Below are 22,631 nucleotides of genomic sequence, written 5' to 3'. Positions count from 1 at the left end.
ATCAGCACTGATGCAAACTTAAATGAAATTATGTACCGGTGTTAAGGTATGGTCCACATGTGTGCTAACTAGATTTGATTTTAAATAATTACACTAGCTTAAAGAATGACCTACTGGCCATCGCAGTGCATCGAATAATTTTGTATTATCTGTACAGAAAATGGGGGGGGGCAGTGGTGCGGTGGCAGGGCGGGTTTGGCCGGGTCCTACTGTCTGGTGGGTTTGGGGTTCGAGTCCTTTTTGGGGTGCCTTGTGACGGACTGGTGTCCCATCCTGGGTGTGTCCCCTCTCTCCCCAGCATGGTGCCCTGTGCTGCCCGGTTAGGCTCCGGTTCACTGCAGCCCCACTTGGGACAAGCAGTTTCTGTGTGTGTGTGTGTGTGTGTGTGTGTGTGTGTGTGTGTGTGTGTGTGTGTGTGTGTGTGTGTGTGCAGCAAAGCAACATAATTATATATCTGAAGCTGAGGAGTCTATGAGGGTTCAACATTTTGTCTTAACCCATAGAGACAGAGTCCATCGTATGTGCTGTTGGCTCCACAGCTGGATTTTGTTTTTTTGTTTTGTTTATTACAATGGATTGTTTCCGTCATCATTGCTTCCCAAATGTGTCTCAGGCAGGAGCTTTAGTATTCTCACATAACCTTGGTCATACACAGAGCAGCGTGCCCTAAAAAACACCATATTTCACAAAGATAATTTTTAGGTTTCGTTGTTTACACAGAAAACAGACTAATGTTATAATGATATTTTCATAATTACATTTTTAGTACATCTTAATGCAGTTCAAAGGCTTCATGATACCTGAAATTGCAATAAAAGTTCCAGCGAGGACGTTCACTCACATTTTAAATGTTTTTTTGTTATTTACAAAATTGTGAACACATTGTTTTTTTACTGATTATATTCCATAATTACAGATTGAAGATTACATGAACTGACATAAGAATTTAAAGTTTATTTTCTTCAGAAAATGGGCACAAAAATGCAACAGCTGCAGTGATAGAGACATTGAATGAACACTGCAAGACTATTATTATTCAGCACTGGACATTTCTTAACTTTTATTGTTTACAAATTCCAAAGGGAATACCTCATGAACAGAAAATGTAGATAAATGGTAGATGCGTTCATGTACATTTAGAGTCAAAATGATAATAAAAATTGTACTTTTGTTCCCTACCATTTCTGTTTTCTCCCATACAAAGCAATAAACTATATTTACTGTACAATTTAAAGGTGAAACTTTATGAATATTGTTCAAGCTTTAATAATAAATCATTTTTAAAAGCAACAAGACTTCTCAGCTTGAAAGATGTTCAAATGATTAAAAATGTAAGATGTTCTTATTGAAAATAGAATGTAGAACTGATGACATGTTTTAAATATTGGAGATATGTCTGGAACAGCCAGAATTCACAGCACGTTTGCCAGTCAGTGGGCATGTTTTAATGGCCTGTTTCGTAATGTAAATAATGTACTAGTTATTATTTAAATGTAACAAATTTGCTAAAATTCTTTACCATGAGTTTGTCATAATGAAATGTATGATTATCAAAAATTTAATTTATTTTACATAATGCCAGCAAATCAAGCCCATGTCTTCATTCATTATGATAGGCAAGGTATCCATAAATTGAATGTAAATAATGTCACCCCTTATAAATTTATAGACCCCTTTTTATTCTTTATTAATCAACCAAGGAGCAAGTTGTTGGTTTCCAAAAGAGAGTATTTATTGCGGTTCAATTGTGCTTATCTTGGTGCGATTCACACCTAGTATTAAAAAACACATATAAGACATGGCTTACAGGAAACATATGTTACCCATTAAAAAGCTGGCAAAAGTACATGTTGATTTTCTGGGTCGAATTTCTTTGCATTGTACACTTGGGAAGTACAGAAGAAAATAAATAGAAATCTCAAGACTGAAATGGTAATAAACCTGCAGATGCTAGAGCACAGAAGAGATGTGTTGCAACGAGTCCTCTTTGTAGGGATTTAACGTGTGTTGCCTCATCAAGCTGCGTGTGTCATCTGGAGCATGACCTACAGTAGTCGAAGATACCCTGCTGTCTCCATGCCTGTGCCCCCACACCCCTGCCACTGTCAGTCGCTGCTCCTGACACTGATGTTGAGCTTCTCGCTAAGCTGCTGGATGAGCTGAGACAGCTCCTCCGTGGCCTGGGACTTGTCCTCCAGGAGCTCGTACCGCAGGCTCGAGATGTCCTGCTTGATCTCCTTGAGCTCACCTGAGAAGGGGGCAAAATGAGAGAGACACAATGGAACGCAGAGCGTTTCCCCTGTCCATTTTCCTTGCTCATCCAATGGCGAAGAGTTTGGAGCCGCACATGTTTACATTTCACTCACTGGATCAGCGCTTGAATATTGACATGATCTGAAAGTTTACTGCTAATGGAGCCTTATGGGTGAATTAATTTTTGCCTTAATATTATGACCATTTCACAGAATATCTTAGTTTACTGAGTTTTACTAAGAAGCCCTTTGGTTGAACGAGGTAATCTAAAAAAGGAATCAGGAGCCGTCAGAAAAAATACTACCTTCGTTAACTTCATCGTTCTCCTTGTCGACTTGCGCCTTCAGCACATACCGCTTGATGAGACGCTTCATTATTTGCTGTGAGAAGAAAAGAGAAAATTTGCCCAAGACGACCTGTTATGTCAAAGTCATGGTGGACTTTTAAAGAAGCGGGAATGATATCGGCCGCCCGGGATGAGCAGTCCTTGCCTGGTAGCGCGTGGGCTGGTGCAGGATGCTACTGAAACTGTTCGACTCGGTCACTCGCAGGCTCGACTGGGTCTGACCAAAAAGGTTTAGCTGCAACCCAAAAACCAGGATTTCACAGGCAACTCAGAGCCAAGCCAGGTTTCCAGGTTGTCGCACATGTGCGTTGTCACACCAAGGACACAGGAGGACATGATGGACGACGGGTTCAATGACATTAGCCAGTGTCCCGAAGCTAGAACATCAGCAGTGATTTTGAGGCACAGGGTGCTCGATTCCTTTAAATAAGATGTAGAGGAGGGAAAACGGTTGATAATATTGCCCGAGGACTTGATTTCCTCAATTTGGTCGACATCTGATGAGAAGCTGAGGGGCCCGCTTGATGAATTTGTGCTCTCGTGGCCTTATGCCCGCAATGTTCTTCCCACAAAGCCATTTTGGCCAGAAGATTAGAGCTGGGCGGCAAAATAGCAGCAGCGTGACACGTCTGATTCAAATGTCTGTGTTGCTTCTAGTTAATGAGGCACCACATTTTGCTGATAATTGCGTATAAATTGTTTCAAGTCACTGGTGAAGGTCTCAGGCCTCAGGGCACAGGCTAATGACACCTCACCCTAGCCTTCCTGCATAATGTTCTTAGACATTATTTAAATATCAAAGCAAAGGTGATAATGAGGATACAGTTATTTTTTCAGCACAATTAAACAAGACCAAACTCTTGTGATTGACAATCACACATTTAAATTGTGTAAACAATAAGGCACAATAAGCAACTGTGACAATAAGCCAGTCGTCCACACAAAAGGCGTATTAAAAGGACAGTAGCAACATTAGTGTCATCAGCAGTGTGATTTATAGTTCTTCTGGATCATTCTGACAGTTCTGATTCATTCAGACATGGACCTGTGCAATCATCTGACCCCTTACCCGAGATTTGGTGTGGTCCATTCCCAGCTCCACGTCCTTCCTGAGCCGCTGCCGGCGACACCTGAGCAGGTCCACGGCCCTCCTGACAAACTGGAAGAAAGACTTTGGGCTGGGCACGATGCTGAAGGGGGGCGGCAGCGTTTTCCCGTTGTCAAAGTAGGATAGCCACAGCTTGGAGCGTGCAAACTTCCACTCCACATCTGCGTCGTCCTGCAGGAAACCAAGGACCGCTGAGTTGGTACTCTGTACATCAACCATGGACAGTTTCAGACTTATTTAAGTATCTCCAAAGCACCCCATCAGTGCCTTTGTATGGCAGAAAAATTCTTGAAATACAGCCCATTTGGATATGGACTTGAACTAAAGATTTAGGTTATAATTTTAAATCCCTAACTTCAAAATGCATGACATCGCTTTGCATAGCTGGAAGCGAACCGTGTCATTAAGAACGCGTGCCGACAGTCCAAGTCACAAATTCCGAGTGGTTCAGTATCTAAGAAAGGTAGGCTGGCCAAAGCCGCGTGAAATATGCGAAAGGCATCAGGTTGGGTTACCTCAATCTCCTGGTAGGAGCTGTTGATCATTGCGATGAGCATGTTGAGGAGCACCACCACCATGGTGACATTGTATATCCCATACAGCACGTATCCGATGTTCTCGATGAACTTGTGGTCGTACTTGAGGACCACGGAGGACACCTCCGAGAGCCCGAATATGGACCAAAAGAGAGTCTTGAAGCTCTCCTCAACTCTGAAGCAGAGCAGGAACAAAGCGCACAGGACAGGAATGTGAGTTTCATAACAGTCTATGCAGGTGAAAATGGTACAAAGTAAAAATGAGAATATGATTGAATTAGCATGCTCTCTGCTTCTCGTATTGCATTTCTGCTCTTGTAATAACAGAGAAACATTTCAATACTGACTGATATTTCCATTCTGGAGAAAATGCACTTGTGCAGTGGCAAGAAGGACAAAAACACACGATTGTAATCTTTTAATAACCTGGATACTCAGCGAACCTCTCCAGTTCATTTCCTTTGTTCAGTTCTTAACTCTTATTTGCTGTTTATTCCTGAGCATCAGCGAGAAGCTGCTGGGGCGAAAAAATCTAAACTGGAAAGGCTTTTAACTAAATTAATTGTAAAAGATTAATGCAACTGATGTGCAGCCTAAAACATGCAGTGGCTCTTTTTAAATTATGGTTATTCATTTTACTTCGGGCAGTTAACCTTTCTATGCAGAGGCGATAATTTTTTTCAGGCCCATTAAATACTTGTTTGCTTCTTGCTGGATTCTTGGAGTGGAGGAGATGCTGAGCTCCTCATTTTTCATTTGTAGACCCGATTACAGATTGCACTGTCAGGGACGGTGTAGATGAGATGGGGGAGGCTTCCTATTGCCACAAGTTAATCTCTGAGATTGTTATGTCACAACTGATAAAGAAATTATAATTCAAGCCATGCATCCTTCAATGGCTGTGGTCTGTATGTGGCAGCTGCTCTAAGTCATCCTCAAAGCAATAGTGATCAAATTCCGTCTGGGATTTGCCGAGGAGGTTGAAAAGACGTGATCAGACTTCTGTGCTGTGTTGTACATGAAATCGAATCTTGATGTGGCCAAAGGGGCGGAATCTCAATGCACTCACGTGGTGAAGGCAGAGTTCACCTTGGCACCCAGGTAGTAGGAGTAGAGGATGAACATGCCTATCATGAAAGCCAAGAAGACCATAATGAAGAGAACCATGAACTTAAAGATGTCCTTGACAGTGCGACCCAGGGAGATCTGCAGCGGTCCAAAGCTCTCGTTGGCGGGCAAGATGTAGGCGATGCGGGAGAAACTGAGGACCACCGCGATGGCGTACAGCCCCTCCGAGATGAGCTGGGGGTCTGATGGTACCCACTTGTCTCTTGCTGGAAGTGAAGAAACATCTGTCAACATTATGTCACATGAGCTGAAGTATAACACAGATGAATCTGCCTTTGAAGCTCAAGGAAGAGCTATACTTAATGCTTAATTAAATTAGTTTCTTAGCATCCAGTTCTGGGCAGATGGGACCCTCTTACCGTAGGTGAAGTACTCAACATCCGGGGGGAGAGTCACCAAGGAGAGGTCCTCCACGTGCACCTTCTCATCCACATAGCGCTGGGCTTTTCTGGCCTGGAGGAAGGCGAAGAGGCGAGCCGTGAAGGCGGCGATGAAGATGGAGAGCATGCCGAAGTCGAGCACGTTCCACAGCTGCTGGACATACTCGCGAGGGCCCTCGTTCCATAGCTCCTTGCACTCCGACCACATCATCCCTGTGAGGGCAGGTGGTTCAGATCTCTAAAGGTGTGCTGCCATTGCGCTCCAGTCTAACGTCCATCAATGACAATCATTTTTTATGAGGTTGTCTTCTTAGGAATAATGTCAGTGCAAGCACCCTTCTCAACTTACTGGCTTTGCAGAAATGTACCAATTTTCACAGAGCTAATGACAGAACACAAACATTTCCGAGTTAATCAAAAGTGCATTTTAAGGTGAATTAAATGTTAAAATTTCTGAATATCATTGAACTCGTTCATCTCGATGGGATTTAAAGCTTTGATCCTGTCTGGCAAAGTAGTGTAAAGATAAGATGATCCATGTTCATTTTCCTCCTGGGACATCCTGTGTGACAATTCTTTAATAAGAATTCCTCCAAAAAATATATCTTTTATAAATGTATTATGGCCCAAGTAATTTGCTGTCATGGTAATAGATGAGGCAGCATATGCGGTATCTCATCAGGTGCCTGACTGTGGATGTGTTTGAGGAACTCCTGGCTGCTCTTTTCCCCCTAAAGTAGGAACTGGAGTCACAAGGCGTCACGTGAGTCACGAGTGTGAAGCATATGGCCAGAACTGACTGTAATCCAGAGGGAATCACTTTACAATAAATTCCTGTTCCTCACAATAATTTTCATTTCAGTGTGTTGCTTCCAAAAACCCTAAAGCAACTGTAGTGAAAATTGAAATTCAATAATGTTGGATGTGGACACATATATTCAAATGAACAGAAACTGCAATAAGACCATATTTCTAATAACGCTCTTGTTTAATGCAGTGCAAAGAAAGCAGCAATTTAAATGCTGGTTTGAAGAACTCTAAAATTCAGTTATCCTAGAGCCATAATGTTTTTGTCAGTTTAATTATGTTTGGCAGTGAATTATTCCTGGTTAATATAAGTTCATACTGGGTGGAGTAGCAGAAGAGATGACCTTATAATTTGAGTGCAGTGACGTTCCCAAATGGGTTATCAAACGGAGCCCTCGGGTTCGTTCAATAAACACCTTCGACGGTTGGCCTCTGCCCGCTGGGACCCTGTACGCAGCGTAAGGCGTGCTCCCCCCTCGCCCCGACATCGCACTTGACAAGCTTCACAAGACATCAGTGCCGCAAGCAGCCGACCGTGACAAAGGAGAGCGGAGAGTCTGCAGGCCAGGCTCGGCTCTCCGTTTTGCGAGGTGTGGAACTGCATCTCGGTCATGTGTTGTCCTATGTGAAGCAGGTGTCACATGCTTCTGGTGGCCTGTCTGCACTGTGGCTCATATCCAAACAGTTTCAGGGCAGAAAAATCAGTGCATTTTTATTGACGCATAAACTTTGTGTTTTAAAGCTTAGCAGCAACCTAATGAGCAGAGTGTGCTATAAACTGCGGTATACTATATGTAACTGCAAGTTTCATTGTTTTACTTCCCTGTAATAATGTTGCAGGTTAAATCAGTGCAATTTCTCTATAATGTGTTATGGGGTAATGCATAATGTAGCAGTTAGAGCTACTTCAAGGGATATGGGTTTAGATCCATGCCCTGCTGTAGTACCCTTGACCAAGGTACTTACCCTGATATAGTGAAAAGAAAATTACCAAGCTGTACAAATGGATATATAATAGTTGGAAGCTTCATGACAGAAGAACATGAACTCATTGAGTTAATAATAATAACTGGTGTGCTGTTAGCAGTTCCTGTCATGACCAAATGCACAATTTGTATTTTCTATGAGATGTATGTCGCTTCGAAGAAAAGCTTCTGCTAAATGAATAAATGTAAATGACTGCTCAATGCCACATATGGGAGCTTCTGGTATCTTCTAGGATGCTGTCTGTTGGAGATGACTGACATTTGTCATGATGAGAGAGACCAAACAGCAGAATAGCAGTCCTTCTTTTCTCATATTCAGAGATAAACCCAGGCTGATCGGCATAGGCTGATCTGTGGATTAGGGTTAGGCTTCTTTCTTTACGCTCTATGTGGAACTGGAAAGCCATATCGCAGATGGGGGCTCTTGTTTTTTGCCATGTCCTCTGGGCAACATTGCACTAATATTTTCAGCTACACTTACCTTAGCATAATGACACATAATGCAGAATAGTTGTTTATGTCACTTTTGTTATACAACTGAATAAACAAAGATGAATGGGACCTTTAAATATTTAGCACACAGTGCTGTGCATCATGCATTATAAATAACAGGGCTTTTCACACCCACAGAAGGAATCGCAGGCTGATTAAAGGAGTGCGAACTCCTTGTGGAGGTGACGGAAAACCATGTCTTGTTTTGCAAACCGTTGAATTGGGCCATACCCGGTCAGCTTTGACACACCACTCTAGCACTCAGACAGCCCGGTTGAGGGTAAGAATTAACCAGAATTCAGGTGCAGAACTTGGAAGGATTAGTGGATCAGCGATGTCTTTGAAAAGCTTATGAAGATGCTCCTTACCAAAAGTATTTGGTCTGCACTAGGATATAGTTTAGTGTAGTGGTGCACAGGTAGCGCTGGTAGTGTACCCTACCTCATTCTCTGTGCTTCTGAGTAGGCTCTGGACCACCGTGACCATGCACTGTGCAATCGGTTAATAAAAATGAATGAATGGATGTCGCATGATGTCATCCTTATTATGAAATTATTTAGAGTATGCCATAGCATAGGAAAGGGTGGAATGTCACTGAAAGAAGCCCAGTGGGGACACGACTGTGTGATTCTGTTCTGCTTTGTCCCCAGCGCTTTGATCGCAAAATATACCATGAACAGCTTCCTTAAGATCCAGTAGCTTTGATTCCTCAAAGGTACCCTCTGTCTGACTCAGAACGTGAATCTTGAGCCCATAAATACTCATTGAACCGTTTCTTGAAGGCCTCTGAGGTTCCAAAACAGTTTAAATACAGCAGAAGACACCCAGATGACCTCTATCAGTTAGACCTGCCATTAACAGCACTAAGGCTCCCATACTGTACTTACAGTGTAATGTAGAATCCCAAAGCTTTTCTCAGATCTGAACCATATGGTTGTCTAAGACTGATGAGCCTTTCAAACAGGTGTCTGAAGCATTGAAGCACAATGAATATAGCTAACTCTAAAATAATTCTAATTGTTATTCAAAAATGAAATACCTTCAGGCCTGTGATAAGGCATTCAGGATAGTTTTTAGTATGCAGAACAGAGACTCTGAATATGAATGTCCCTCTCAAAATGAGAAGAGTATCTGAAACGCAGAGACCAGTATGGCCGAGGCCTGATTGAATTTATGACTCAGAATAGCAGATCCATATCAGTTAATAACATTTACATGTATTTATTTGGCTGATGTCCCAGAGTGGCCTCAGGCAAAAATATGAGGGGTAGAAATAACATCAGTCTGTTGCTCTGAGTAACAGGCTACCATTGGAAACAGCACTGGTTCAATGGCCAGGTATAAGTGGGCAATGCGGAGATGGAAATTCCACTAAAGACTCCAACACGATGACAAGGGTCATGATACTGAGGAGTACGATGGAGTATTTCGGTACCTGCAACCCACACCATGATGAGCATCTCTGTCCAGCTGAAGCGGGTGGTCTTCACCCTGAAGATCTGCGTGGGGTAGTCAGTCACAGTGACGTTGGGCAGCGTGGCGATGCCCTCAAAGCGGTCCGAGGCATTGAACACCAGCAGACATAGAAAGATGATGAAGGAGGCCGCATGCGCTACAAACTTCATGAAGGGGCTGCGGAGGACCCTGCCCAGCTGGAGGGCAGGGCAGAGAAAGGGAGGGGGTGGTTAAAATGGAAAGGCAGGGCACTGAGCTCTGTGTTAAGGTCCAAATACAGTATTACTTATTTTCGTAGATTATAATAATTATTATTGATTGGACGGCTACTAGCGTAGTGGTTAGCGCTACTGCCTTTGGACCCAAAGGTCACAGGTTTGATTCATACCTCCGAGTGTAGTAACCAGCTGTATAAATGGGTGAATAATTGTAAGTTGCTTTAGAGAAAAGCATCAGCTAAATGAAAAAATCTATATTGAATATAGTATTAAGTAGTACAGTAAGGCCCGATCCAGTAGCTGCATTCCAATTTTCCATGACATCAAGATCCAAAGTCTTGCGTTTTGCCTTTTCCTCCCCTCGTCTTACTGTGGGTTACTTCAGCTTTTCTATTGTGTATCTCAACCGTAAATGAACTGTCAAAAGGCGTAGTCCTGCTGGTCCACGAGAGGCCAATTCGAGGAAGCTGCCAGGGCTAGTGAAGCAATTTGTACCTGACCCTGAAACTTGCTGCTTGTCTGTGCTTGCAGGACTTGTATTAGTTATATTCAATACATTACGCATAGAAATGTTGTCGATTGTGACTTTTTGCTCTGAAATGACATTTTAATGAGCCTCGACCTCGCCCAACTCATCGACAGGAGGTGCTATCCTGCTCAGCTGTCCTGTTTGTGAGACTGCGTGCTGCAGACCGTGGTGAAGGGAGGACCGGCTCGGGAACTGGGGAGGGGGGCTCTCATACCTTGCTGCATGGTGCGAACCAGTAGCCGACTGCCAGCAGCGGCAGCCCCAGCGCCACCAGCAGGACCACCAGGCACTTGATGGCGACAGCCTGCTCCCTCAACCCAGCCAGATTCTCATACCAGATGGTCAGCAGCTGTTGCTGGCAATTGGGGTGGGCCACAAACTGCAGGGAGAGGAGCACTGAGGCAGGGTCTCGGGGGGCTGCACACAATCAGGCTAAAAGGAGCAGATGTACCGCGTGTCAGCCGGCTGCATGTCTAACAAGGGCCAGACGGTTCGCCTCTTAGTCTGAGGAACCAAACCATTTAGTCAAAGATCACAAACCCTGAAATGATGAGTGCCGCAGGGAAAACGTGGGGGCAAGCACAGCGGGCAGCTGTAAATGCAGACCCGGTGAGTCGGAAGGTCTCAAACAGAGTCAAATAACATCTTTCGCAGCCAAGACTAACAGTGAACTTAAGGCCCCCCGTGAATCACAGCTATTGCAGGTTAAATGGCACAGTTGCGGCGTACTTGGAGGAAAACTTCACAAATTCACTGTGGAATGAAGAATGCAACATCTCGGTCAAGATACTAAATAGTTAATTAAATTAGATAATTAACAGCACTCGTCTGCCACACATAGCAAGGTGTAGGAATATCTCGACCAAGAAAGTAAATAAACTGTCTTACAGTGCCTCTTGGGACTGTGTCGTTTTTTTGTATGTCTCTGTCTGTCTGTCTGTCTGTCAGCAGCCATTCACATCCAGTAAGCTCAGGGACCATGGAAACAACCGGCAAGAACGAAATAGGAAAATACCTATTTTAGCTGCTGGGATAGCCTCTGTTCTGTCATAGCTCTCAGATGGACTACCCATATGTACTGCTGACTTCTGTGTGTAATATAAAATTATAGCGCTTTGAAGAAAGCAGCACCTGGTTTTAGTGGTTTACACTTTAGCCGATACCTCAGTTGACCTCTATAGCCTCAACCCTTGGTTCACTAAAAAGTAAGCGGGTCTTGATGTTAACAGTCGCATTTCTGCTCAAAGTGAGAAGATTTGAATCCCTTTGCACAGGTATGATGCGGTCAGTGGCTTTGGGGACTGGAGCAGATTGTCTTACATGGGAAGTTCAGCCATCAGTTGACTGCATAAAAGGGGCCGGTAGCGTCATGGCCATTCATTCATTCAGAGTGCCTCGAGACACCGTGTTTGTCTTTTGTAGATGTGACCTTCATCACGACTGGATAACTATACACTCTCTCTTTGACCTTGTGACTTTCACTGCTTCAGATGTTCCCTGTATTATTGATCTAAGGTTGTAATGTGTCATAATGACAGCATATTCAAAGCTGCATATTACATCTGCAAAGCAGGTCTGGACAATGGAGTAGGCAGCCATGACTGGCTCATTTTCAGCAATGTCAGTGAGGGACTAATTGACCGGGACACTGCTGACCTTCTTGACCTCGTACTTGATGGCCAGCTTGACACGGCTCAGGAGGGTGCGGTGGGTCCGTCCCTCGTCCAGCTCGGCGCTCACGTCTCCGTTCAGGATGGCCTCCACCTCCTCCGTGTCTCGACACAGGTCCAGCACCCCCACTACAAAGTCCTTGCACTGCATGGACAGCTTGCGGTAGTCGTTCTGCAACAAAAGTAAGCGCAGAGAGCTGTAACAAGGAAAAAAACATCCGCGAGCATCAAGCACATCCATTTGGATGACCCTGAATTTTTTAGCCCTTTGTAAATCACTATTTTAAGCTTAATTTACACTTACTCTCTTAGCAGACGCTGTTCTCCAAAGCGACTTACAACGGATACTATGTAGCGTTACTAGCCCACACACCTTATTCACCAAGGCGACTTACACTGCTAGATACACTACTCACAATGGGTCACTCATCCCTACATCAGTGGAACACACTCTCTCTGTCACTCACACACTATGGGGGAACCTGAACTGCATGTCTCTGGACTGTGGGAGGAAACCAGAGCACCCGGAGGAAACCCATGCAGACACGGGAAGAACATGCAGACTCCACGCAGACTGAGGGGGGAAATCGAACCCACATCCTCTCGTACCATCCAAACGCTGTGCCACCGTGCCGCCCTGTTTTGTTTGTCTGTCTTATACAGATAAATGTTGGTTACTGGAGCACACGTGCTATAGAGAAGAAAAAAGATCTTTGAGAAGTAGTTTATTGCAAGATATTTGAGAACAGCAATTCGGATGCCTTTTGATTGCTATGGAAGCACAGTAAAATAAATAAATAAATTACAAACACACCCCAAGACCCTGATTTTTATTCTCTATAACACCGAGGGTAAGACACAGACCCCCAGCAGCACCAGGTCCACCAGCGCTCACATGATGACACATAAGCCTCCTTTAACCTACCCATTTATCTTGTCGTTCCCTTATTTTACATACCAGATTTTTTATTGAACTTTTAAAAGTGCTTTATGCCTGTGGTTTTTGTTAATGTTTATAGTCATTTTTGTCCTCCAGTTTTTACTCCAATTTTATTAGGGGTTCAGAAATATTTTAGCCCCCAACATTGACAGAAAACAGCTTTTGATACAATATATCACAGCATAAAATCTGCTCTACTTCAAGACCCAGTTTATGATACTGCTGTTTCGTTAGTGTTCGTGTCGACAGTGTTAACGAACCTTATGTAAGAGTTAAAATGACACCATTTAGACACTGGTTGTAATTTGTCCTCAAGTGCGTTTACAGCTTCGGAACCTGAGCACATTTATCAACGCCATGAGCTCATGTGCAATTGCTTTGAAAATATCTTATATAATTCATGGATTCACAGTGATCCTACTGCACGGAACACACTCCTGATGAAATAGTCCTGTTTAAGACAAACCACATTGATTAATCAATGTAGCCAAGAGAGTCTTCCTGGCAGTTAGGGTCGAATACCGTGCTGAGGACCATGGGGGTCCACCTTTCTGCCCAGAACAGAGACCGGAATAGACCCAATAGATCATGAGAGCACAGGCACCACAACCACCACATCCTTGTTGTGACTGGACTGGTTGGTCCATTACAGCTTAATCTGACCGCTTTCATCATAAAAATATATTCTGTGCTCGGAGAGAATATTTTTCATGGAATATTAGACCAAAACAAGAAGCAAAAGACGACACGTGACGGCAAGCAAAACTGCCGCCCATGTCCACACCACGAAACATTTCCGTGATAAGACGAGATTGACAAGATCGTTTTCATTTCACAAGTAGTAACAGCTGAATGTTTATGACTACAAAGATAAGAAACAAAACTTTAGGTTAAACAATCAGAAGAATGAAGGTGACAGCACTGTACTTTTACCCACAGTGTACAGTGTTTGGGACCTACAATGACTCGTGCATTATAAGTGCCTCCAGCTAAGCTCTGTGCGGTAATGTATAAAAGACACTATTCATTGTCACCGTTTTGCAAATGGGATTTCAAATTATGTAGTTTCACCTGAAATATATATCGTGTTGTAGTAGAGCGTGTTGGCATTCTTTGCTAATTTCTCGTTCGAATAGCAGCTAAGGGGCTCCGTGGCACAGCACTGCGTGGTGGAGAGGGATGCGCTTGGAGAAGTACTCATTTGTTGGAAAGGCGTAATGGGGCGAACTGCGCAGAGAGGTCACGCTGAACTGGAATTCTGAAATGACCTGTGCAAATTAGTCTTGACATAGCTGTTTAAAAGTGGACTGTGGTTTTTTTTTTTTTTTGCTACCGCAGTAAATGTGGGGAGCAACATTGTTTCAAGGCAAACATCTTTACTTGCAGTAATATTTTGAAACATCTGCTTTCAAGGCAAACATCATTACGTTTAATGTCTGTTACTGTGAGTGAATGAATCCCACGTAGAGGAATACAGAAAACACACACACACACACACACACACACACACACACACACACACACACACAGACAATGTCTACAATTGCTTGTCCTGAGCCAGAGCCTAACCCGGCAACACAGGACGCAAGGCTGGAGGGGGAGGGGACACACCCAGGACGGGACGCCAGTCCGTCCCAAGGCACGCGAAGCGGGACTCAAACCCCAAACCCGCCAGATAGCGGGACCCGGCCGAACCTGCTGCACCACCGTGCCCCACACACAGAGAGCATAAATTAAATAATAAAGCAGTTCTGCTTAAAGTCACATGTCAAATAAGTGGAGGGAACATATCTGGGGGTGACTGACAGAGCCTTAAAAAATGACATAATGTAAACAAATGCACAAGTCCAATCTACCCCATAAGAAAGAAATCTCTTCCAGGAGTTATGGCTTCAGTCGCACATTAACAAGCCAAGGCTATGAGCACTCTGCAAAATTATATGATGAGTTTTTAAAGCACAAATTTTGTGATACTACTGCAGAAGGAATTCTAACTGCGGCATCAATAGGCGAGTGATTAAAAAAAGCATACGAATCATATTTTTACATTTAGCTGAAAATTTTCTCCGATGCAACTTACAGTGGTTTACACAGCATTCTCACACACATCTACACGCTACCTGAGATCTGTATTTATCTTGCTCAGATGTACAGCAGCAGGAGGTGGGATTTGAACCCGGGTCCTTGTACAAGTCAGTAGCCCTATATGGACACGATGCTACCCGCTGCCCATGCAACGTATGTATAAGGGAAAGTAAAAAGCATATCTGCAATAATTTTTTTTTTAAATATAAATTATTGCAGATACTTTTTGACTTACCGCATAATAACCAAAAGGTTCAGCACTATTTTTAATGAGACAACAAGAGTGCAAAATCATTAAGACAAGAGCAGATGACGCAAAGGAGTTCTTTTTTTAATCACTGTCAGAGCAAGTGGGTGAAACTAACAACCTCTACACACTATCCAGAGGTCTGAAGTGGAAAATGTTGTACTTCACTTCTGAAGATGACTTTAGCAAATTAAGGTGAACCAGGTTCGGGGACAAGCATCTTTTCGGGCTTGGCTGTGTCGGGGATGGGTCTGTGAGGATGGATGGGCTAGTAAACAACCTCCTGCATCCTCCTCTTCTCCAGGGAAGGCTTCTCATCATTATATCCACAGCATGAGTCAGGGACCACTGCTGAAACCTGGTACCTCTGCTCAAAATACTCTCCTCCTCACAGCATTCCCAGCATGCATCAAGGCAAGCTGCTCTGAAGGATACCTGATGTGAAGGAAATAATTATACTGGATCCCACCAACATGTCCACTGAATTGCTGTGTCCCAAGGTTAATCACAGTCAGGCACCTGCACGAGTGTCCCAAGTGCTTTAAAAAGGGAAATTTCAATCAGAGTGCAGTTGGCATCTCCATTCATTGGCAAATTGTACAGCAACTTTGATGTTTTTTCACCACAGTGAGCACAGTTGCACGTCTTTCAGCAAAAATACCGTACAGAAAATGTTTCTGAATTACCTGGGTAAAATTTTTCTCAGATTTACTACCAGAGCCGAGGCTGTGAGTGTGCCATGGGTGAATTGGGCTGTGAAATCACACTTAGGGCAATGGGCACACAAAACATTAAACAGCTGCCCAGGAAAAAGGAGGTGAAATGGACTAGGGGGTAAATAATTAAAAATTTAGGTGATAGCATAGTCCAAATCCCTAATATATATTGCTTATTTTCCACTAAAGCCACTTTGCCATTCCCATTTTTAACATTACAGCAGACTCCAAGGACCTTCAAAGTAGCACAGGACAATATCCCCATGCAGTAATGAGCTGATTAGTAAGTGTGACGCACAGTAGCAGCTTAATCAATATTAACACAGGTTTGAGGTCACATATATTTACAAGGGGAAAGAAACTGTTTCTCTTTGGTCCTGTCTCACACACACACACACACACACACACACACACACATATACAGCACAGTAGCCCTGGGCTTTGGCGGCATGTTATGAGCAATGAATGCAGGCATGCTTGTCCACAGCTCACACTGTACCAAGGATGCTTTACTGCAACAGCTGCCGGTTGAATCGGGAGTCACAAGACAGTTCTGACACAGGCATCAAAAAGTCGGAGGGCGAAAAAAGCAGAGTGTTGGCTTGAAAGAGACGAGGCCTCCATCCTACCTTAAACTCCTTCTCGATGTTGGCCAGCTTGGCGAGCTCATTGCTCAGCTCCAGCGCAGTGTGGACGGGGTCCTCGCTGGACAGGGACAGGTAGGCGGGGCTGGCCAGTCCACGGTAGGCGTTGATGCGGGAGCGCGAGTGGCTGAAGGGGTCCTTCCTCTGCTTCTCGGCGCACTCGGCGCACTTACAGAAGTAGTCGTGGGGTCGTTCGATGCGCGCGCCCCGCGTCAGCAGCATGTGAACCACCTCGTACTTCTGGCAGTGGGCGGCCAGGATGACGGGCGTGATGTCGGGCGAGAAGCGCGTGCCGTCCTCGTCGTACGAATAGAAGTCGTCGTCCCGCAGCTCGCGGGGGCTCTGCGTCAGGCGGTCGCCGGTGGCGAAGGACGGGTGGTTGAGGATGGCCTCCACGATACGCACGTAGCCTTTGCTGATGGCCAGCAGGAGGGCGTCACCAATGCGTGCCAGGTTGTCATGCTTCAGCAGCAGCTCGGTCACCTCCAGGTGCTCGTTGCCTACGGCCAGCTGCAGAGCATTCTGGCCCATGTAGTCCACGCAGTTGACGCTGAGGGTGCGTGACTCCTCCAGCATCTTGCGCACCACGGGGATGTTGCCGTACTCAGCAGCGTCCAGGAAGCGCTCCTCCTGAGAGGTCAAGCTGGTGCTGCGGTTGTTGAACATGAAGGCCGGCCCTCGTACCGCTTGCCTCCGGCCTTTCTCGCGCATCATGGTGAGTCTTCGCTGAGCGTGGTGGTCTTCACCGGACCTGAAAGGTTGGGAGGAAAGACGTTAGTAACCAAGGAAGCTAAGGCAGGAACTCACACTTAAAACAGTTCACAGTATTCCACTGTAAAGGGTGGACAGAATGTTCTGGAAAGCCAGCACTCAACAAGCACTACTTGACCTCAAGCCCATTACGTACCATCTGCAGCCCTCGGTGTAAACTGAATTCCGCAGCTCAGTTTAGGAGATCAAAGGCTGAAAAAGGCAGCCTGCCTATGCTACTTTCTCATTTTCACATCCCAATTGATCCATTCCCTCCTGGACGGCTTCTCCACACACTCACTCGCAACGCTCCCCAAATCCCAAAGCCTGGAACAAGTCCATGGGCCATGCAGTGAGCCACCAGGCTGCCAGGGGGAAACCCTGCAGAGAGCACATGTCTAAAGCCATCATGGATGGCTCTTAATGAAACACAACCAAGGGGGTTCGGTGGCAGGAGACGCGTTTCTGTGCCAGGCGTCCAGGCTTTAGCTTGAGCTATACTTGATGCTTCAAGGATAGAATGGTATGTGCAGTTCCACAGGTCAGTATTTTAAAATGGGGGAAAAACTAAGTTTTTAAAGTCTGAAATGGCTCAGGAACCAGCCTGAAACTTTCAAATATATAATTTCACACAAAACTAGCTGCGACTGCTTCGTTTCAACCTTAACTTAATGTGGGAAACTGCTGGCGAAAATTACTGAGTAATTGGTCTTCCGCTAATTTCCGGTTATCAAATTCAAATTTTCTTAATTTCATGGATGATTTCATTGAGTCAAGATTTAACTACATACTACACACAATTAAATACCCTGAGACTTCCTGAGTTATAAAAAATGGTATGTTCATTCATTTTATAAGTTAGCTATATTCCTATATTTATGTGGTACTTGGTTGTCATATTCAGTTTAATAAACTGTTTGTCCACAGTTAAAGTGCAGTGCTGGTGCAGAACAGCTGCAGGAACATGGGTTATGGAAGTGCGCTATTACTAAAACACCATAAAGATGCCATAGCAGTTCTAAATCTCCTGGGATTTATTGATAGACTGGGTGTTAACAGATGGTTAGGGTTAAGGCTGATTTGTGGGAAGACCCACAAATTCAAGACCCTATTCGGAATTTTCATCTTCACCCAATTACAGCATTAACTGTAAGGAAAAGGTTAAAGAGGACAGAACTACTGAGATCCCAAGACAAAGCACAGGCAGCCAAGGACTTTCAAAAAATAAATTTTCTGCCGCTTTCGGAAACGATTGGCTGCAGGAGGCAGTCGACCCGTGAGGAAATAAATTCCGAACGGGTATTCTGGACATCTGGATGACTCGCTGGCTGAGCTTTCTGAGCGAGAAGCCAAGCGATCAAACACTCAGCTGCACTAAAACTCTCCCATGGATGGACATAAAGTGCTAGCTCATGTTTTCACTTTTTGTATTTGGGGGTGAAAACAACACATGCTTATGAGGCACACTGAAGGCAAACCTGTTGTTCCCCTAAAACCTTTTAGGAATCTGTTCACAGTTGATACCACATTCTTCCAAGTCACGGTCAAGACTATAGCGACACCCTGCTGGATGGCTGCAATTCCTTCCTATCTGGTCTTCCAGCCTGCAACATCAAGTTTTTTCAACTAATCCAGAACGCTGTGTCAACAGTTGTTTCACCTGCCAGAGCATCCCTCTCTATCTCTGTACCTCGTCTCTCTCAGCTGGCTTCCTGTGGCTGACCTTATCAAGTCCAAGACTCTGGTTGCCTACAGGATAATGAAAGGGTTATCACACTAAAACCTAAAGGAAATTATTTCTCTCTGTACTCCAACAATAGTGCTGCTCTCCTCCAACTCTGGCACCTTGGTTTTCCAGTACATGAGGAGTCCCAAATTGAAAGGTTTTCAGTTCTTGATTTAGGGACTGATGTTGTGGAACAGACTCCTTTAGTCCCTCAGAACCCTCCCAGCATTCAAGACAGGTCTCAGAATACATCTGTTTCTCCCTCAAGCTCTTAACTGACACGTAAAGTTTTTTAACACCATTTACTATGATTGTCAACATATTTGATTTTTCAATCTCTTCCACAGGCAGTTATTTGATTGGTGTTCATTCATTCATTCATTCATTCATTCATTCATTCATTATCAATACTTGATTGTCCTGTGCAGGGTTGTGGTGGTCCAAAACCTATCCTAGAGGCATAGGGTGCGAGGCAGGATGGTACATCAGTCCATCCCAGGGCAATCAGACAGACATTAATGGTAATTTAGAGTCATCAGTTCAATTGAAGCACATGTCTTTGAACTATAGGAGGAAACCAGAGCACCTGGAGGAAAGTTTGATTGTCGATAACAGGGATAACATGCAAATATCACACAAACTGAGCTGGGTTCAAATATGCACATCAACACACTGCTCAGAAGCTGTGAGGAACCAGGACTCCACAATGTTCCGCTGTGTTATCCATTGCCCTTAGTGTAGTGTGTACCAGCAAAACGGCATATCAAACAATCAAACTGTGCTTTGATAATCATGTGTTTGTATCTAAGCTCTTTGTCACTGAATGCACTTTTGTTCATTCTGAATTGTAGGTGGCTTTGAAAGAAAGCGCTTGCTGAAGGGATATATGTAAATTTAAGTGTGACAGAATATGGGCCGTATACCAGGATGAGTATCAAATGCTTAAAAGCATGTGGTAAAGGCATAGATGGATGGGACATATTGCAAGTGACTGCAATGCATTGGCTCAGCAGCTGCAGCATGGGCCATAGTGACCAACTGCTACATGTCCCTTTCATCCAGGCACAGATTTAAAATAGCACAGAGGCACACCGCTTTACACAGCTCTCCTAATTAAGTGCGGGAGCACAACCGAGGCAGTATCTCTGTGCTCCAGCCCAAACCTACAAGGGCTCGTAAGTGTTTTATCCTGCACCTCAACCTCCACCCACACATACACAGAAGAGGAGCAGCAGTTTAAGAGCCCACTTTTCACATGGCCCGAAAACAACCACTCCATAAGCCAGTTGGTCTGTGGATGAGATGATGAGAAAAGGTTCACTAAGGATGGAGTCTGACCACGCGCATGACCCATGATAAATTCTACATCCATAAAATATAGTTCTCACCAAGCTTTGGCAACCCGGCCACCACCAGAGCTCCAGTAATTCACCTCCTCGGCTCTAGAGAGTGAAAACATACGAGCCTCGACTGCCCAGCCAGCAAACAGTCGGATACGCACCGCTAAATCACGGACGAATCGCTCTCATGCGTAACAGCACACGGAGCTCCCAGGGGCCCCATTCCCCAGCTCCTGCCAGAGCCGGCGGCCTCGTCGCTGGTTTACTGCACAGACCAAACCTGTTTCTTACATGCATCAAGCTTCCAAGGGCAGAACCTAGAGTCATCACTACGGCACGTTTATTAATCTGTAGCGGTCATGCCTTTCAGAAGCGATTTAAAGACAATTTGCATGTGTATCAATTGTTGGCTGAGTCATTGCCATTGCCGGTGACGCTGTGGTCCTTCTGCTCTCTGGTTTCACCCACAGTTCGCTCGCCGGAGAGCTGCAACGCCAGATGTGCCTCCATGTGTTTCTGCTCTCTGGAACATCTTTGTCGATTCTTCCTCTCATTGCTCACATGTCAATTGAATCACTCAGAGCAAATCTTTGATATCAGCCCATTGTATTACTGAACAGTGGTATTCTTGACCTTTTTCAGCGGCAGGTACCTCTCTCCTCCCCAGCGATCAGATAGATTGTTACATTTACTGGAGATGTCTCATTATTGTGTTGTGTAACTATGGAAAAACAACTAATCATTCAATTGTTCTCTGTCTAGTAGAGCTCTTATAGGTATTTCAATATTTTTGAGATCAGTGAACTAATCTGGCATTATAATTATTTTTTGTCTTTAATGATCCTTTTTGGTCCCTTCAGTCCTTAAAAACACGTGATGAATGTTCCACAGCTGGCAGTGAGAAAAATGTAGCCAGTTCTGATGCAGCAGTGTCACACATATGGTTAAAATAAGTCCAATATGCTTTAGGAAGAGGCATAACTCACTTTTACACAGAATGCATATAATAAGAGAGTCCCAGTAGTTGTAGGCTGTACTCTCCGTCCGGCGTCTCTTCCTTCATTCATATGTTTTACCGGCTCATTGCAGCACTTTGGATCCGTAAACAACAAGCAGCGCTCAAAGACAGCAGGTCACGAATACAGTAATTTTACATGCAATCAAGGAAAAACGGTGTTTTTACGGCCAGGTACCGCCTGTAAGGACGATCCTCTGAAGCCGACGCCTCTCCGCTGGTTGGCGCTGAAATACCGGATAAAACGTCTTATTTCTAGGAGCTGCAAACTTTGGGAAACGCAAATCACAATGACCGCACTGCCTCTAAATGCGTTCAATGTCCCAAAATTCCCTCTTTTAGACCGAAGCAGAAATAGTCTCGCATTTGGACAAACTAAGCCGCTTAAGTTAAAGTCCACTTGGCTTGAGTGAAGAACGAATCGGATTTTACGCAAACTAAGTTGACAGGAGAGACTCATTTTCACTGAACGGTGTGAGCGCTCGCACCCCGTACTCGTCTCGTGTGTAAAAGCGGTATTACTGGGTACGGTACTCACATGCTGTACTCATAGTACCCGGAGAACTCGTGGACAGTCCTCACGGATCCCAGATGATGCGCATCGACTCCTCCGTTCTCCTCTTTGCGCTCCTCCTGCGCCTCTTCGCGTGGAAAGGAGACGCGTTTCTGGCACCTCCCGCCCTCGGATGACATGACCTGCACACCACCCGGGGATCCGACCCTCCAGCGCCCCGACAGCCCTGTTCTGGGCTCCGATCCTCCCCCAGCTGTTGTCGGGTTGCCCAGTAGGTGCTGAACCCTCCCCGCGCGACTGTGCGCAGCTCAGCATCCGGCAGATCACTGGAGTGGAGTTGCAGGGGATGCTGTGTCCAGCCCTGCCCGTGCTCAGCAGCAGAGCATCATCTGTATCATCTGTATCATCATCTTCTTCTTCACTGTCGTCATCATTATGACTGTCATCCTCACCATCTTCATCTCCTTCATCACCATGGTCGCCACCGTCACCATCATCACAAGGTGTCAAGTTCTTCAGCTCTTTGCTTTTGTTTTTAGGTTGTAGATTTAGTCTAATATTGCTGTTATATTTTACAACAATTATGCAGTGTGTAGAAAATATGTCATCTACCTTGCTCTTTCAGCTGCACAAATCAGTTTTCAATTAAATAGACTGCAATTTGTTTTAAATGGAACATCTATTCAGTAAACACGACAGACAATGAATGAAGGAAGGACATGAGCAGCTGTCTTCTGCACCGTATG

At 44.7% G+C, this 22,631-nt stretch overlaps 1 protein-coding gene across 2 annotated transcripts; it reads right to left on the bottom strand.

Annotated features, from left to right (window-relative positions):
* Nucleotides 1-1,411: 1,411 nt before the first annotated feature.
* Nucleotides 1,412-22,064, bottom strand: trpc3 (transient receptor potential cation channel, subfamily C, member 3). Of its 2 annotated transcripts, none has more exons than XM_018759565.1 (12): nucleotides 21,910-22,064; nucleotides 16,526-17,291; nucleotides 11,895-12,080; nucleotides 10,453-10,617; nucleotides 9,472-9,688; nucleotides 5,731-5,964; nucleotides 5,313-5,577; nucleotides 4,223-4,418; nucleotides 3,669-3,878; nucleotides 2,745-2,834; nucleotides 2,558-2,633; nucleotides 1,412-2,248 (listed from the first exon to the last, which is right to left on the bottom strand). In XM_018759565.1, the coding sequence occupies exons 1-12, from the start codon at nucleotides 22,062-22,064 to the stop codon at nucleotides 2,106-2,108; spliced, it is 2,703 nt and encodes a 900-aa protein (XP_018615081.1). In that variant the 3' UTR covers nucleotides 1,412-2,105. The 2 variants fall into 2 exon arrangements, with proteins under 2 accessions (XP_018615081.1, XP_018615082.1); XM_018759566.1 differs by lacking the exon at nucleotides 21,910-22,064 and adding an exon at nucleotides 17,448-17,569.
* Nucleotides 22,065-22,631: the final 567 nt, after the last annotated feature.

Source organism: Scleropages formosus, chromosome 5 (assembly GCF_900964775.1).
Source record: "Scleropages formosus chromosome 5, fSclFor1.1, whole genome shotgun sequence".
Classification (NCBI taxonomy): Eukaryota; Metazoa; Chordata; class Actinopteri; order Osteoglossiformes; family Osteoglossidae; genus Scleropages; species Scleropages formosus.
This window is presented reverse-complemented; position numbering and strand designations above follow the sequence as displayed.

Excerpts from the sequence above, each read along its gene's own strand:
- trpc3 (XM_018759565.1), bottom strand. The coding sequence starts at position 22,064 with ATGTCATCCGAGGGCGGGAGGTGCCAGAAACGCGTCTCCTTTCCACGC. Across the intron at positions 5,965-9,471 it reads CATCATGGTGTGGGTTGCAG|GGATGATGTGGTCGGAGTGC; the intron begins GTACCGAAATAC and ends CTGCCCTCACAG. Across the intron at positions 5,578-5,730 it reads TGTTGAGTACTTCACCTACG|CAAGAGACAAGTGGGTACCA; the intron begins GTAAGAGGGTCC and ends CTTCACTTCCAG.